The 16,460-nt window shown below is 40.6% G+C and overlaps 1 protein-coding gene across 1 annotated transcript in view; it reads right to left on the bottom strand.

The window, feature by feature from the left end:
* Positions 1-2,614: 2,614 nt before the first annotated feature.
* LOC121289338 (dihydropyrimidine dehydrogenase [NADP(+)]-like) overlaps positions 2,615-16,460 on the bottom strand; it is an 838,466-nt gene continuing 824,620 nt past the window's right edge. The window contains exon 23 of the mRNA XM_041208692.1: positions 2,615-2,983. Coding sequence (XP_041064626.1) covers positions 2,825-2,983 — 159 coding nt within the window. The 3' untranslated portion in view covers positions 2,615-2,824. The remainder of the gene's footprint in view (positions 2,984-16,460) is intronic.

Raw genomic sequence — 16,460 nt, 5'->3', positions numbered from 1 at the left:
ATTTTGATCCGACCGAAAATGTACCATGACTTTTTGGAAGAAAATTAATTTCAAATTAAAAAATAGATGTTAATAATTTTACAATGGAATATAAAACAGATGGATTTTTGCAAGTTGCAATTCTCTAATATTATGTCTTAAGGCTTAATATAGCATTGATACACATCACTGGTTAATGGAAACAAAGCTGATCAAAATAGCACAGAATTTTTTAAATTAGTTTTTTTTATTTTGAACAAGATATAATCGAATGGTACAAAGAAATAATGAAAGAGAGGACTAGTAACTATTGATATATTTATTAAACAAATTATTCAAAATACAAGCCCGCAAAGCAGCTGTCATTTGTAAACTCCCTAATTTAATTGAATTGTTGAGAAAAATTGAACAACAGCAAAGCATCCAAGAATAAAAAGAACTAGGGTCAAAATCTTAGCGTTACAATCTGAATCATTCCTCCTTGACTGGTTGCATTCCACAAATGATATCGCCACATATTTCTTACCCCACTTAGCCCTATGAAATGTACTGAACTCCAAAACCAAATCTTCACACAGCTTCTTTTTAAAGGAGCATTGTTGTTGGATTAGGTTTAATCACATTGCTTTGAAATATAAGGAAGTACTTGGTAAAGCTCTGAACCAGCAAAACACTGAACCTCTAACAATGTGTACTAGGGCAAAATATGTTGAGTGTAGTCAACTTATAAGATACCAGAAGATGGCTACCATGAAAATATCCCCTTTGCAATGCTGGTCCGGCAAGCTGTGGCCATTTTTTAGTTTAAATCTTTTCAAGGTGCAGGGAAAGTGCCACAAGATGGAAGTGCCCCCTCTCTCCCTTACCTGCAAAGTCAGGTTGCAGCTGCTTCCATGCTGGAAGGCCTCATTTTGTGCCCTTCAGCCTCGAAGGTCTGCCCACTGTCCTCATCTGGACGGCGAGCATGCCCTCTGGCCACTGATAGACCAACTGAGACAAAATTGATGCCAGGGTGACTATTTTTGATGTTGTGCGGGGTTGGGACCTGCATCTGACCCCAATGTCAGAGTCCTGAACCAAAATGAAAAACCCTGCCCCAAATCCTTTGCTACTTAAACAATAAATTCAATTTAATTTTCACTGGCAATTGACACCAAAAAATATGTTTGTGCAGTAAATTCAACATCAAAATCAGACTAATAAGAATTAATTATTAGATAGACAAAATAGAAAATTTGCATGTAGTATAATTTGCATAGGCTGCAATGTATAAAAGCACATTATCGCTTCAAGTTAATTTACATAGCACTAAAAAATCCTCTTGCTTTAGCAATTTATTCACTTTCAAAGTTGTTTTTATTCCTATAGATTTATGGTATTGTTTTGAAAACTATGGTATTTATCAGGTTAAATTAAAACTTTAGTTTCCTCTGGCAGTTTAGATATCAACTTTTCCAGTAATTGATTTCATAATAGATTTACAAAAATCTGGGGTCTGATTCAATTTATGAGAATTAACATTATTGGCAGAAACCAGCAGATTCTATGGATCTAGGTGAGTTAAATGACGCGGTAGTTAGGAAGGCAAATGCAATGTTGGCACTTATTTCAAGAGGACTAAAATATAAAAGCAGGGATGTGCTGCTGAGGCTTTATAAGGCTCTGGTCAGACCACATTTAGAATATTGTGAGCAATTTTGGGCCCCGTATCTCAGGAAGGATGTGCTGGCTCTGGAGAGGGTCCAGAGGAGGTTCACGAGAATGATCCCAGGAATGAAAGGCTTAACATATGAGGAACGTTTGAGGGCTCTGGGTCTATACTCGATGGAGTTTAGACGGATGAGGGGGGATCTGATTGAAACTTACAGAATACTGAAAGGCCTGGATAGAGTGGACGTGTGGAAAATGTTTCCATTAGTAGGAGAGACTAGGAACCGAGGGCACAGCCTCAGAATAAAGGGAAGACCTTTTAGAACAGAGATGAGGAGAAACTTCTTTAGCCAGAGAGTGATGAATCTGTGAAATTCATTGCCACAGAAGACTGTGGAGGCCAGGTCATTGAGTGTATTTAAGACTGAGATAGATAGGTCTTGATTGGTAAGGGGATCAAAGATTATGGGGAGAAGGCGGGAGAATGGGGTTGAGAAATTTATCAGCCATGATTGAATGGCGGAGCAGACTCGATGGGCCGAATGGCCTAATTTCTGCTCCTATGTCTTATGGTCTTAAATGGAATCAGCAGGCTCCAAAGAGATGCTCAAAGCAGATATCTTTATCAATATAATGTAATGATACTTCACATGCTGAAAAAATGTGTCATGCTGAGCGAAGAATGTAAATTTTAGTCACATTACTAAGCTGAAAATGTCTCTGTTCCTCTACATTAATAAATGTATTCCTTATTATGTGAAATAGCTGTCATAAAATAATAGAGGGGGGGTGCTCAGTTTTCATTTTCTGTTGCTAATTTTCAATACAGAACCACTAATACAGGCATAGTGAAAGCACATTGTAGAATTCATTTGTAGAGTGCAAATTGTACATAAGGGTGTGTATACCGTAAGCGAATTTTGCCATTGCCTTATTATGTGTTTGACATTAAATGTATTGCTTATTGATTATTAACATAGAACAGTTTTTAAAACATAAACTCTTTTATTCAATTGCAGTTGGCTAATTGGAGAATGCAAGGTCGCAGCAACTAGGATTAGTAAGTGAAAATCAATACTTTGGAAATAACAGCAATTTGTCATGTTATATCATGAATGACTAAATCAATGCTATTAGGTAGATATGGATGTTAAGTCATGTTTTACTGCTGGACCATGTCAACTCAACAAACTCGTCAGACTGCCAAAGGAATACCTCTCTTTGGTTCATAAGGTGTTAAACGGGGAATCATTGTAATGCAATCAATGATGGGACAGACGCTGTAACAAAGAGTGCAACCTGTGCAGTCAGCTGTAACTCGAGGAAGGTGCGTCTCAGGGTCAAAGGTTATGGCCTATAAAGAGAATTTTAAAAAATGTTAGATAAAGAGACTGGAATGAAAACACAGCAAAACACACAACACCTTACATTTATAAAGCAGGAAACAAGATCACAAGAGGTGTAACCAGACAAAACAATGGACACAATTAATGAACCATACAATAGTATTCATCTATAATGTGATTTTCTGGGCTAATTTGCAACTAATACTGATAAATTGTAAAATGGATTTAAATGGGATATTTAAGAAACAGTGCACACTGGTACAAGCCATCTTTTGATTCTGCTGGCTTGAGATGTGACCTTGCACAAGGCTTCAAAATGAGTATTTATTTATTTGTTTAGTTACGCTGTTACCAATCTCAACTTATGAAATTACACCCAGCCAATTGAGAGGCAGAGCTAGAATTATTAACAAGATTGTATCAGATATACAATAATGTCACTCGTTGATCCATTTCAAAATATTGGAGAACCATTATACACGACAAATTATACTAGCTGCTGCATTCGCAGTCTGATCCAGCCCAAAGCGGAACAAATAATTCTCAGCGCAGAAAGGGTTAAAGTAAAAAATTCACAAAGGATGATCAGATTTGAGTAATTTAAGAATATTTCTATATTCTAAATATAAGAAAAAGAGGAGCACAACAATTTAATCTGCAGTGAAATAATTCCAGACTGTAACTCCTTTTCAAGGAAAATTGGAATATTTCCCAATTCTTTAAGTAAGCGATGAATATAAATTTATCTGCACGTAATAATTATTTTCAATTCATAAACGCTGGCCCACATATCAGGATGGATTTGCACATTTTAAATTGTTTCTGTGCTTGTTGTTGGCGAGCTGCAGCACTGAGAGGTGAACATGGATTCTTTGTTCCCTTCCCCCATCTTTGTCATTTGTTCGAACGCTAAAGTGAAATTAAATGTAATCATTTTTGCCATATCCCACCATCTCATTTCATGAACTGATCACTTCACGACTATACTGTTATAATGAAATACACTTTTGATCAATGTTCAGTCAGTGTTGAATCTGAGTTGCGAGGACTTCAACATCCATGTCAACTCACATCAGCCTGGGCACTGTGACAGTAAGAATCAACACACAACAGTCATACCAGCTGCAACCATTTCAGCAGACAGGACAGTGGTAAAGGAGGTGGGGAAAAGAGGAATGTGGGGAATCCAACAGCTGAAGAAGCAAAAATGTTCAAGGGTACATGGAAAGTCAGGGAAATGGGAATTAGCGCAGCTAGCACTGCAACGGGCCAAATGGCCTCTATCATGTGGCAATTTCTGTGCAAACAACTTCTGAAGTATTAAAAGTTAAAATACAGCTGAATTTCATCGTCATTCCATGGCTGCAGAGCCACCAGATATCAAAGCAGGACGTGCAAAAATGATTTTGGCAAGGCCTTCCAGATATATTTGAGGGCATAAGGTTGTCTTGTGGTGCAGCACAAGATGGGCAATAGTAAAACTGGCAGCTTGTTATGCACCCCGCCTGGTTGTCTTTTCCGCTGAAGTTAATGGGAAACAAAACTAGGCAGATTGAAAAATGGGCTGTCAGTCACCTGTCACCCACCTTGCACTCCCATCCAAGACAAACTTATAACCCTGTATCTTTCATTTAAAAAGCTACAACAAAAAATGACATTTAAGCCAATTAAATTTAACTAATAAGTAGTTTGTGAATTTGAGCAGCCCATGGTAAATTATATCAAGGACAGTAACCATTACAAGCCTCGGAACTGAAATAAATGTGACAGATGTTCTGTACTGAGAGAATAGACGCCGGCATGTTGACTTCATGTCTAAGGTTCCATGCTGTTTTGTAGCATCTATGTTTCTCTGCATGGTTCAGTATTCTAGTATTCTACTATTCTCAACTAGCAGAGAATTGACAAATTACAAATGTGAACTGTTGTCAGCCAACAATAGAGTGTACAGCTTTGAACTCAGGAGGTGTCAGTTAGATGACACAAAACCAGACAGATCGTGAAATACTTGAAGTTTAAGTTTTTTAAAAAAAATCATAATTAAATATTACATGCGATTGATATAGCAAGGGTTAGCCTTTAAAGCTTAAATTGTCAGTGTTAGAACATATGAACACAGGAAATAGGAGCTGAAGTAAGTCATAGGGTTCCTTGAGGCTGCTCCACTACTCAAAAAGATTTTGACTGAATTTCTACATCCACTCCACCTTCCTGTCCTAGCCCCATATCCCTTGAGTCCCTTCATGCCCAAAGATCTATTGATCTCTCACTTAAATATTCTCATTGAGTGAGCATTCATAGCCCTCTGGGTAGAGAACCCCAAAGATTCACAACCCCTTGAGTGAAGAAATTGCTCCTCATCTTAGCCTTAAGTGGCCACCTCTTATCCCTAGGCTATGGTTCAGCCAAGGGAAACATCCTTTCAGCATCAACCCTGTCAAACCCTCCAAGAATTTTAATCATTTCAATGGAATCATCTCTCATTCTTCTAAACTTCAGAGAATATAGGCCCATTCTACTCAATTTCTCCTCACAGCACAGCCCTTTCACACGAGGAATCAACCCACTGAACCTTCATTGTACTCTTGGAAAAACTCAGCAGGTCTGGCAGCATCGGCGGAGAAGAAAAGAGTTGACGTTTCGAGTCCTCATGACCCTTCGACAGAACTTGAGTTCGAGTCCAGGAAAGAGCTGAAATATAAGCTGGTTTAAGGTGTGTGTGTGGGGGGGCGGAGAGATAGAGAGACAGAGAGGTGGAGGGGGTTGGTGTGGTTGTAGCGACAAACAAGCAGTGATTGTTTGTCGCTACAACCACACCAACCCCCTCCACCTCTCTGTCTCTCTATCTCTCCGCCCCCCCACACACACACCTTAAACCAGCTTATATTTCAGCTCTTTCCTGGACTCGAACTCAAGTTCTGTCGAAGGGTCATGAGGACTCGAAACGTCAACTCTTTTCTTCTCCGCCGATGCTGCCAGACCTGCTGAGTTTTTCCAGGTAATTCTGTTTTTGTTTTGGATTTCCAGCATCCGCAGTTTTTTTGTTTTTATCTTCATTGTACTCTGCTTGGGTAAGTACATCTTTGCTTAGGTAACCGAACACAGTACTTCAGGCATGGACTCACCAGAATTCTACATAACTGCAGCAAGACTTTCTTATTCTAATGCCGCAAATTCCTTGCAATAGAGGCTAATTTACCATTTGCCTCCATAATTGCTTGCTATACATGTTAACTTTCTGTAATGCGTGTACAAGGGCCCTCAATCCCTTAAGTACTAACATTTACTAGCTCTCTCATTCTTTAAAAAAAATTGCTTTTCTGTTCTTCCTATCAAAGTGGATAATTTACACTGCCCCACATTGTATTCCATTTGTCACCTTCTTGCCCAATCATTTAACCAGTCTATATTCCTTTTTAGCATCTTTGCATCCTCCTCACAGCTTACTTTTCCACCTGGCTTTGTGTCGTTAGCAATCTTGGATACAGTACACTCAGTCACCTTATCGAAGTCATTGATGAAGTTTGTAAATAGCTGGGGCACAGCACAGATTCTTGCAACATTCACGCTGTCTATTGCAGCAGTTATACTCTGCTATACTGAAAAAATCTGTTTATTCCTACTGTCTGTTTTCTGTCCATTATCCAATCTTCAATGTTTGTTGAATTTTTAACCTCTATCCCACGAGCTCTAATATTGTGTAACTATTTCCTACATGATACTTTTACAAATTCTTTCTAAAAATCCAAATATACTGCATCCACTGGTTCTCCCTTATCTACCCTGCTACTTATATTTTCAAAAAACTCTAATAGGTTTGTCAAATGCAATTTATCTTTCATAAATCAGTGTTAGCTCTGAAAACCATGTTATGAATTATATGTGCCCTGTTATTACATCCCTATTATATTATTGTACTATTTGTAAAGAGGTAGGAACTAACTGTTATATGAATATATATCCTGGGGGTGCCACATTCACTGTCGTGCTGCAGTCATATGCTAGGTAACAATGTATTGAATAGTTGTTTGGTAGTACAGAACTTGAGTATTGCTGAAAAAAAGGAGACATGCCGTCAAAGTTTTTTATCTTGCACTTATCAGGACAGATGCAAGAATGTCAAGGGAGCTATTATCCCCCATGTTTCTATTTATTCAAAAAAGATGCAAAGTCTGGACATATTCCTTTTGCCTGCAAAAGGTCCCTGTATATGAATATATATAGCTTTTAGTAAGCATAAGTGAGCTACGTTGCAAGCCCAACTGGTAATATTAAATTGGTTGTTAGTGTAAATCTTAGCAGACTTGGCATCGTTCAGAAAGTGCTGCCTAATTGTGAAATCACACCTTATGTTAGACATTATGTTCTAAGTTTTGCAAGCATAGGTTGGTTGAGTACGGTCAGTACTCTGTCTATTGCAAACTGCACGTCCCTACAGGAGGGTGGCCTCTGGCTACACCCCGCACCCAGGCAGATAGAGAGGGGGCCCTTTGGCCTGCTGAAGGGTGCCTGTACTGATAAACTGTCCCTTGTCGGTTCAGGAAATTGGATGCTGACTGGAAAATTCCAATCGACTTCCTTTAATTGAGCTTAACAAGGCTCTTAATGTTTGGCTACCTGCCCTCACAAGGCAGATAGCACAGCCACCCCCAAGCCTGCTTTGGCAAAACAGGCTGATGCTGGTAGCAAGGTTGGGAATGAGGCCTCTGACTTTCTGTAGAACAATCCAGTCAGTCACATTCCTCCACTCAACCCTGTAGGCCTGCAAGTTTATTTCCCTGAAGTGCCCATTCAATTCTCCTTTTGAAATCATTGATCTTCACTTCCACCACTCTCGTAGGCAGCGTGTTCCAAGTCATTACCCCACGCTGCATAAAAAAGTACATTTCCCCTGCATTTTTTGCCCAAAACTTAAATTTGTGTCCCCTAGTCCTGGTAGCAAAACACAAGAAAGACAAAGGAGGAAATACAGTGATAGTTTAAGAAGAATAGCAGGTATAAGATTTGAGAACAACACCAAGATGTTGGCTGCTGTCAAGGACCAAGGAATTTGTCAGCCATGATCAGCAAAATTGTAAAACATGGCACCTGAAGCAGAAGAAGCCCATGTACCACCAACTAATGGGAGCAGCTTTTCTTTGTCTGCTGTCATAAGCTTGTACATTTCTATCAAATCTCTCCTTAATCTCTTTTGTTCCAAGGATAACAACCCCAACTTCTCTGACCTAAACTTGTAGCTAATCCCTGGAAGCATCCTGGTAAATCTCCTCTGCACCCTCTTAAAGGCCCTCAAATCCTTCCTAAAATATGGTGACCAGAACTGGACTCAATGCTCTAGTTGAGGCCTATCCAGAGTTTTATAAAGGTTCAGCATAACGTCCCTGCTTTTGAGAAGGCAGGTGATGGGATTACCAATATTTCAGAATTACTGCCATCTTTTGAACCTTTTTTGAATTTATATTCGTTGTTGAAACTGCATTACTAATCTCAGAATCACATTCAGACTTTTCAAAAAGTTTTTTTCTCAGGTCTACACATTAATATTCTCAGGTCTAGTAACTTCACACATTGGCTGTTGCTGTACCCAAAATACAAAGCCTTTTCAATTCACCTCGAATAAAGCTCATTGCACAATCCCCATTATTTTATTAGTAACTCTTACAGGAGTGAAGTACCTGGTTTAAAAATACTCACTTAAGCTCTTCCTTTTTACATGCTTGTAAAAGCTCCTACAATCTGTTTTTATCTTCTACTGCTAGTCTACTTTCATATTCCATTTTCTCCCTTTTTATCTATTTCTCGGCAGGGGCGGGCTGTAAAATGTGGCAAGCCACTCAAAAGTCCATTGACTTCGGCGGGACCGGAAAAGTCCCGCTGGCGGGAGAGGGCGTAAAATTCCCTCCGTTACTTCCTCACATTTGTGTGGAGATTGGAAGGTCTTACCTGATTGGAGCCAATGTAGGTCAGCAAGCACCTGCACTGGGTTAAAAGGGCTTGATGCAAATCTGGGTACAGGCTGCAGAGTCTTAGATGACTTGAAGAGGCATATCAGGATGCATCATGGGATTACCCAGGCTTGGCCAAGTTGTGGATATAAGTTTTAAAAATGTTTGCAGTAAGAAAATATACTATAAATAATACCTCCAGGTCAAGATTTGCAGAATGCTAGGCACTGCAGTGAAACATCAGGATAGATAAGCAAAGTACATGTTTTGGAACACCATTTGTGCTAATGGTCAGGTCATTCCATGATTGCTTTACAAATTCTTCCAGAACTGTGGAGGTAATGAATAGGTCATTCCAAGTTTATGTTGTAAACTAATTTGTAATTAAGGATGTAACAATTAGACATACAAGATAAAAACATAGTGAGTTAATGATGAGTTATCCCAAATATGGTATCCATAACCAACAGAAACTGTAACTTCAAACTGCCCTTTACATCATTCTGAAAGACCATTTCCCATGTGTGCACACTTGTACTAAATAAAGAACTGCTGAATCTACCTACTGTTGACTCTGTTTCGAGTGTCTTTTAGACACTCCACAACATGGCCTCAAGTTTCTGAAGGATGGAAGTTGTGGGAGGCTGGACAGGAGAACTTTCAAATAGTCATGTTTGGAGGTAACATAAGTATCAGTAGCAGATGGGCTGAGGTGGGCCATAATTGCCAATGTTATAGAAGTGGAAGTAGGCGGTCGGTGATGGCGAGGATATGGTGTCAGAAGTTCAGCTCAAGGTCAGATGAAAGCCATGGTTGTCAGCAATCTAGTTCAGTCTCATACAGTGGCCAGGGAGGAAACAGCAAGAGCACGCTATTTGGAATTGGATTTCTCAGCATTCATTACACAAGTGAAAGCCCTCTTTTAAAGTGGTAGGAGACCAGAAGTTCAGCTCCTTTTTGTGGAATGATTCTAGAGTGGAAATGGCGAAGGGACTGGAAGTTGGGCTCTTAATATCTCAGGTTTCTGGCCCTTCAGAACATCAAGGGAAATTTCTGATGAAGAGAAGCCGGCAAGTTTTCATCTCACCTCTTGGCATTCTGGTTGCAAGTTTGGAAGCAGCATGGACTTGTTCTCCAATGCATGTGACAATGCCAACCTTACAATCAATACAAGGAAAGCCGAAGTAATGTACCGGACGCTCCAGGAAGGCCTTATCTCGAACCTAAGGTCCATGACCAGAATCTATCAGCAGTGGATAAGTTCACTTACCTTGGCAGCACTCTCAAGCTGTCTATATTAATAAGCAGACACATGCAAGAATTGCCATAGCAAGTGTAGTCTTTGGCAGACTTAGAACATCAGTCTGGGAATGAAGAGGAGTAAGTCTGTCCACCAAACTGTGAGTCTATAGAGCAATTGTCCTGCTTACTAGCTCAAGAAATGCGAGACTGGACTGTAGCAGCGTTATACCAAGAAGCTCAAGCATTTTCACTTGAGCTGCCTTCAGAAGCTTCTGAAGATCAGATGACAGGACAAAATACCAGACACTGAGGTGCTCACTCAAGCTGCCATGCCAAGCACCCACACCATTTTCAGACAGTCACAACTGAGTTGAGCTGGTCACATATCAGAATGCCTGACACCTGCTTACCAATGTGAATCTTCTATGGAAAGCTTGAGCCTAGGTTGTGATCTCATGACGGTCAAAGGAAGCTCTACAAGGACACGCTGAAGGCTCCAATTAGGAGTTTCATATCGACTTCAAATCCTGGGAGAAGCTTGCCCAGGATTGCTGCACCTGGCACAAGCAAATAAAAAACAGTTCGACCTTCGACCTTCTTTAAAAGCAAGCGCATTATCAGAGGCAGAGAAAAAACGCAAGGAGAGGAAATCCTGAGCCAGAAACTTGTCCAAAACTCAAATCGTCTGTGGTATCCTGTCCTATTTATAGTGAACCTTCTGGGCACAAATCGGCCTTGGCAGTCACCTACCTACTCATAGAACGCTACCAAACAGCGCAGATGGTGAACATGGTCATCTTTGTCTCGAAGGACAAACAGGCAGTATGGAGATAGACCTGCCATTGCATTCTGGCTTTTACAAGGTGGAGAAAAACACTTAAAAATCACAGAGCCAAGTGGACTGTGAAGAGTTAAAAAAGAAAGCGAAAGAAGTGAGAGAAATAGAAAAAAAGGAGAAAAAAAATCAAGAAATAGGGATCCACAAGAAGCAAATAATACAATAATGGCACTTAGTCATCTGCAACTGATGTGACGGATGCTTTTAGCCTTTTTTTTAGCACTGCTGGACAACTCGGGTATACTGTTCATGACTGAAAATCTTATTTGTTCAATTGATGGTTCTGACATTCTCTTATTGACTCTGGGCATAATAATCCATTCTGTCCGACCAAATCTATGATTTATTCTGTCTCAAGATACTACCTGGTCCCTTGTGACAGGGTGAAATCCTTACCGTACTCTGAAGTATTACAGGTGAAGACTTGAGCTTGGACACAATATGTAATGGAAAAGTATAGTTTCTAAATTTTTAAAAATTTTTCAAAGGTAACATAATAGTTAATGCAACATTCAACTGGCAATCCCCCTTCACCTAGTTTCATTAAATCCTAATTAATCTTAATTTTTTCACAACTAGATTATATACAGCAGCTGAAGATCCTTTTAGGCCCAGGTATTCTGTTTCATATTTAGAAAATCTCCACCATTTAGTGAATAGAGTGGGTTTTCCATTTATTTTTGTTTTATGTTGTGTCAATCTCTTTGTTGTCTCCATTTTCAATTAAGCCTCATTTACTTCTTTATTTTGTGCAACTTTGATTATCATGAGTAAATTTCATGATTATCTGTATGAGAATAATCTAATGATCAGCAGTTGGCATAGATTCAGAGGAGAAAGTTCCTGTCAAAACAATCTCCTTCATTGCTTTGAGAAAATAACACCTCAAGGGGTCTGTAGAAAATTCTACAATGCAGTGGAACTGGACTTTTGGAAGGCATTTGACAATGTTCCAAATGAAAGGCTGCTACTTAAGATCAAATCTGTGGGAATTCAGGGTAAATCTTGGGAATGGGTTAGAAAGTGGTTGAAGGAAAGAAAGTAATGGATACTTGTTCGGGTCAAATGGGGTTTTGTGGTGGTGGTTGGGATGAGGGTAGAGTTTGGGGATAGCCCAAGGAAACAATACAGAGACAAACCACTGTTTGTAATTTAGAACTATGAATTGGATTCAGAAAGAAAGTCTGTAAAACAGAATCAACAAGGTCCAATTTCTACCTCCAGATGTCTCTGTAGACCTGACACTCACAAGGTGGAATTTCATGTAGGCAACAGGGGCCTTATCCACTGCTAGAGATCTGACGAGAGCTCCACATCGCCTACTTTCAGGAAGGCCCCCAGTCGGAAAATCTAGTTAAAATCGTCGAATTTCAGTAAAAATCAGTTCCATTTTAAGGTATACAAGATCAGTTCTATTTGGACAAGTTTTACTAGTATCTTTCATTTCCAAGTTTTAATAGGTTTTCCTTCTGGGAAATTATGTCCTCTCAGGCACTTTCACTAAAGGGGCCCCCTGCCCCTTCCTAATGCTGAATCCATTGATCGGGCACTGAGTGCCCCACGTGGCAAGTCCCTGCTCGCTGCTGGTGAATATCAGCAGCGGTGGGATGAGGCCCTTAAGTGGGCATCAATTGGTGACAGAGCGGGAAGGCTGTCCATGAGCCTTTCTGCTCCAGACTTAATTAGGGATGAGATGGGAAGGCAGCGGGGCCCCCACATGCCACCCTCCCACCCAATTAAATGCCTCCCTGCCATCAAACCTGCCTCGGGGTGGTGGGTGGAGGGGGGCATGAAATTCCGTCCAATATGTCCAACCAGCAAACTCTGTGACAGAAGGTTGGCTTGTTTCAGAACTTCCCTTGAATTCACATTGACCCCAAAGAGAGCATGTTGATCTTCCTCCAAGGGGAGCACACATGAGACAACTGAGAAGCAGGAGTTTGAGCCATAGCTCAGCAAACAGCAAATACCATGAGCTCCCAACAGGACGAAGATGACCAATTCTACTTGACAACAATAACTTGTGTTAGCATAGTATCTTTCATGAAGGAGAAGAGGTTAGAGATAGATAAGAGAATGTTTGCTGAGAAAATGAAGGAGGAAATGAGGTGATTCCTGGAAGCTTAGTCAAAAATATTTTTTCTTAGAAGTTGGATAAGAAGCCGGACAGAGGGGGTTTGAGCAGGAGCATCTCAGAAAAGTATTCTGCCTTTTAAACCCAGAATGCTTTCAAAAGGTCAGATCTTTAATTGTCCTACTCTTGTTGCTTTTGTCCTGCATGTTTTGCATTGTAAAACTATAACACATAGGAGCAGCAGTAGGCCATTTGGCCCATTGAGTCTGCTCCGCCATTCAATAAGATCATGGCTGATCTGATAATCATCAATTCCACTTTTCTGCCTTTTCCCCATAACACTTACTGATTAAAAATCTGTCTATCTCAGCCTTGAATATACTTAACGACCCAGCCTCTACAGCCCTCTGCGGTAAAGAATTCCACAGATTCACTGCCCTCTGAGAGAGGAAATTCCTCCTCACCTCTGTCTCAAACACGCGATTCCTTACTCTGAGTTTATGTCTTCTGGTGCTAGACTCTCCCACAAGGGGAAACAACCTCTCAGCTTCCACCCTGTCAAGCCCCCTAAGAATTTTATACATTTCAATAAGGTCGCCTCTCATTCTTCTGAACTCCAATGAGTACAGGCCCAACCTACTCAACTTCTCCTCATAAGAAAATCCCTCCATACTTGGAATCAACCGAGTGAACCTTCTCTGGATGGCCTCCAATGCCAGTGTATCTTTCCTTAGATAAGGGGACCAAAACTGTTCACAATATTCTAGGTGAGGCCTAACTAGTGCCTTGAATAGTTCTAGCAAGGCTTCCATATTTTTCTACTCTATTCCCTTTGAAATAAAGGCCAACATTCCATTTATTACCTGCTGAACTTGTATGCTAGCTTTTTGGGATTCATGCACAAGGACCCCCAAATCCCTCTGTGCTGCAGCTTTCTGCAGTCTTTCTCCATTTAAAGAATATTCAGCTCCTCTAATCTTCCTGCCAAGGTGCATAACCCCACATTTTCCCACATTATATTCCATCTGCCAAGTTTTTACCCACTCACTTAACCTGTCTATATCCCTCTGTAGACTCTGGGCCATCCTCAGCACTTGCCTTCCCACCGATTTTTGTGTCATCCACAGACTTGGTGATAATACATTCACTTCCCTCATCCAAGTCATTAATATATATTGTAAATGATTGTGGCCCCAGCACTGATCCCTCTGACACTCCACTATTTACAAGTTGCAATCCTGGAAATGTGCCCCTTATCCCAACTCTTTGTCTTCCATTAGTTAGCCAATCCTCTATCATGCTAATATACTACCCCAAACACCATGGGCTCTTATCTTATAAAGTAACCTTACGTGCGACACCTTATCAAACAGCTATTGGAAATCCAAATATATTACATCTACTATTTCCCCTTTATCTCTCCTTCTTGTTATCTCCTCAAAGAATTCTAATAAATTTGTCAGGCATGATTTCCCCTTCGTGAAGCTATCCTGACTCTGCTTGAATATATTACGCATTTCTAAGTGCTGTGCTTTTACATCTTTATAACAGACTCTAAGGACAGGATTTTGCCCTCATCGGGCGGGCTCAGTGGGGCCAATTAAGGTCTGCCCAGCATGAACCGCGCAGAGCAGTGCTCAGCGCAGCCTGCGTTGGGGGGTGCGGGGGAGGATGGCGAGCATGCAACTTCACGCATGTGTGCAGGTGCGTTCTGGAAAAGCTTCCTGAAGCACAAAGCTGCCTCAGGGTGATGAACTGTTTTGAAATTGAAAAATAAAAGAATTGTAAAATGTTAAAAATCATGTCCCCTCATGTGACCCTGTCACATGAGCAGGGCATGTTATTAATGAAACATTCAAATTTTTAATAGCTATTGGAAACATCATCCCTAAAAAAAAATGCATCAGCCGCTTGGGCGTATCGCTTGTCCGCCAACCATAAGGCTGGATGGGCAGTTAAAAATTTCTTTCAATTATGACTTTAATGGCCTTAATAGGCCTTTTAATTGTCAGCATGTGTGTTGCTGACTCCCGTGCGTGGCAGCCAACTGAAATATCGCTCGAGTTCGCAATGACATCGGGACGCTTGCCCAATGTAACCACGCATAATTTTATGCTCATTCAGGTCGGGCGCACGCCAGCCCTGACAAGCGTAATATTCTGGCCTAACATTTTCCCAATGGCAGATGTCTCCTCGACTACAATCATAAAATGGTTACATCACAGAAGGAGGCCATTTGGTCTGTCATATCCGTGTCAGCTCTCTATAAGTGCTACACAGCTAGTCCCACTCCCCTGCCTTTTCTGCCAGGGCCTTGCAATTATTTTCTCTTTCGAAAGTTATCAAATTGTCTTTTGAAAGCCTTGAGTGAATTTGCATCCACCACACTGTCCAGGCAATGCAATCTAGATCCTAACCACTTGCTGCATAAAAAAAGTCTTTCCTCATGGCATCTTTCTGTTACCATTCACCTTAAATATTGCCAAAATATTAAAATCCCCTCCCCTGTTATATGGATTATTACATCGGTAGGAACACATTCAATTGTCAGAATGAACATGGTTCAGCTCTGCATGTGGCTAACAGGTGCAATTCAAAATTGCTGCAAATAAAAAAAGCATCCATAAATGCACTTTGAGTGAAAAAGGCCAGACAAGGTGATGAAGGGCATTGACTCTCATACAAAAGCAGCAATCGTGCAAAGCCCAAGAAGAGTAAATTGCTAATGTTAGAAGAGGCTCTGGCAGCCTCTGTGCAACAATTAACACTTTAACGACTGGAAAAAAACAACTGTTTTCTCAGTCCTCATTAATCAATGAAACATTGATGGAGAGTGGCCAGTAACCAGTGCTTGATGATGTGTGCATGAACCTCTGCCTTCCCCGATTTCATGGTAAAGTGAGCAGGCATTGAAAACATTGCTCCCTGTTTGCAGTGCTGTGAAAACAGGGCCATTGCTACATCCTTCGCTGCAGTATAAGTTCACAATTTTCGCTTGTTTATTCCTTTGTCTGGTTTCTCTTTGTCTCCTTCATCTCATTTGTATTATTTCTTAAGTTATCAATCCATCTCCACTTCCTCTCTGCCCCGTTTCCTATCTTCCTCTACACTCTTCATGGTTGTGAGAAGTGCTGCCAAAAATGCCCTGGTATGGCTGTGCAGCCCCAGCACACATGACCCATGCTAACCAGTGTTTAAACACTTCAGGCTAAAACCTTGTCTGCATAGTGCTGCTTCAAAACGGTGCTACACAGACTATGTTGATTCCCTGCAGGCAGATAGCACCGACATTCGCTAGTGAGTGTGAAAATCCTTTTAAGCTTTATCGGACTGAATAAACAAGAATGTCAAAAAGTCAGCACAGTAAATAGAGTGACTAATTTTTT

The sequence above is a fragment of the Carcharodon carcharias genome, chromosome 16 (genome assembly GCF_017639515.1).
Source record: "Carcharodon carcharias isolate sCarCar2 chromosome 16, sCarCar2.pri, whole genome shotgun sequence".
Lineage (NCBI taxonomy): Eukaryota > Metazoa > Chordata > Chondrichthyes > Lamniformes > Lamnidae > Carcharodon > Carcharodon carcharias.
This window is presented reverse-complemented; position numbering and strand designations above follow the sequence as displayed.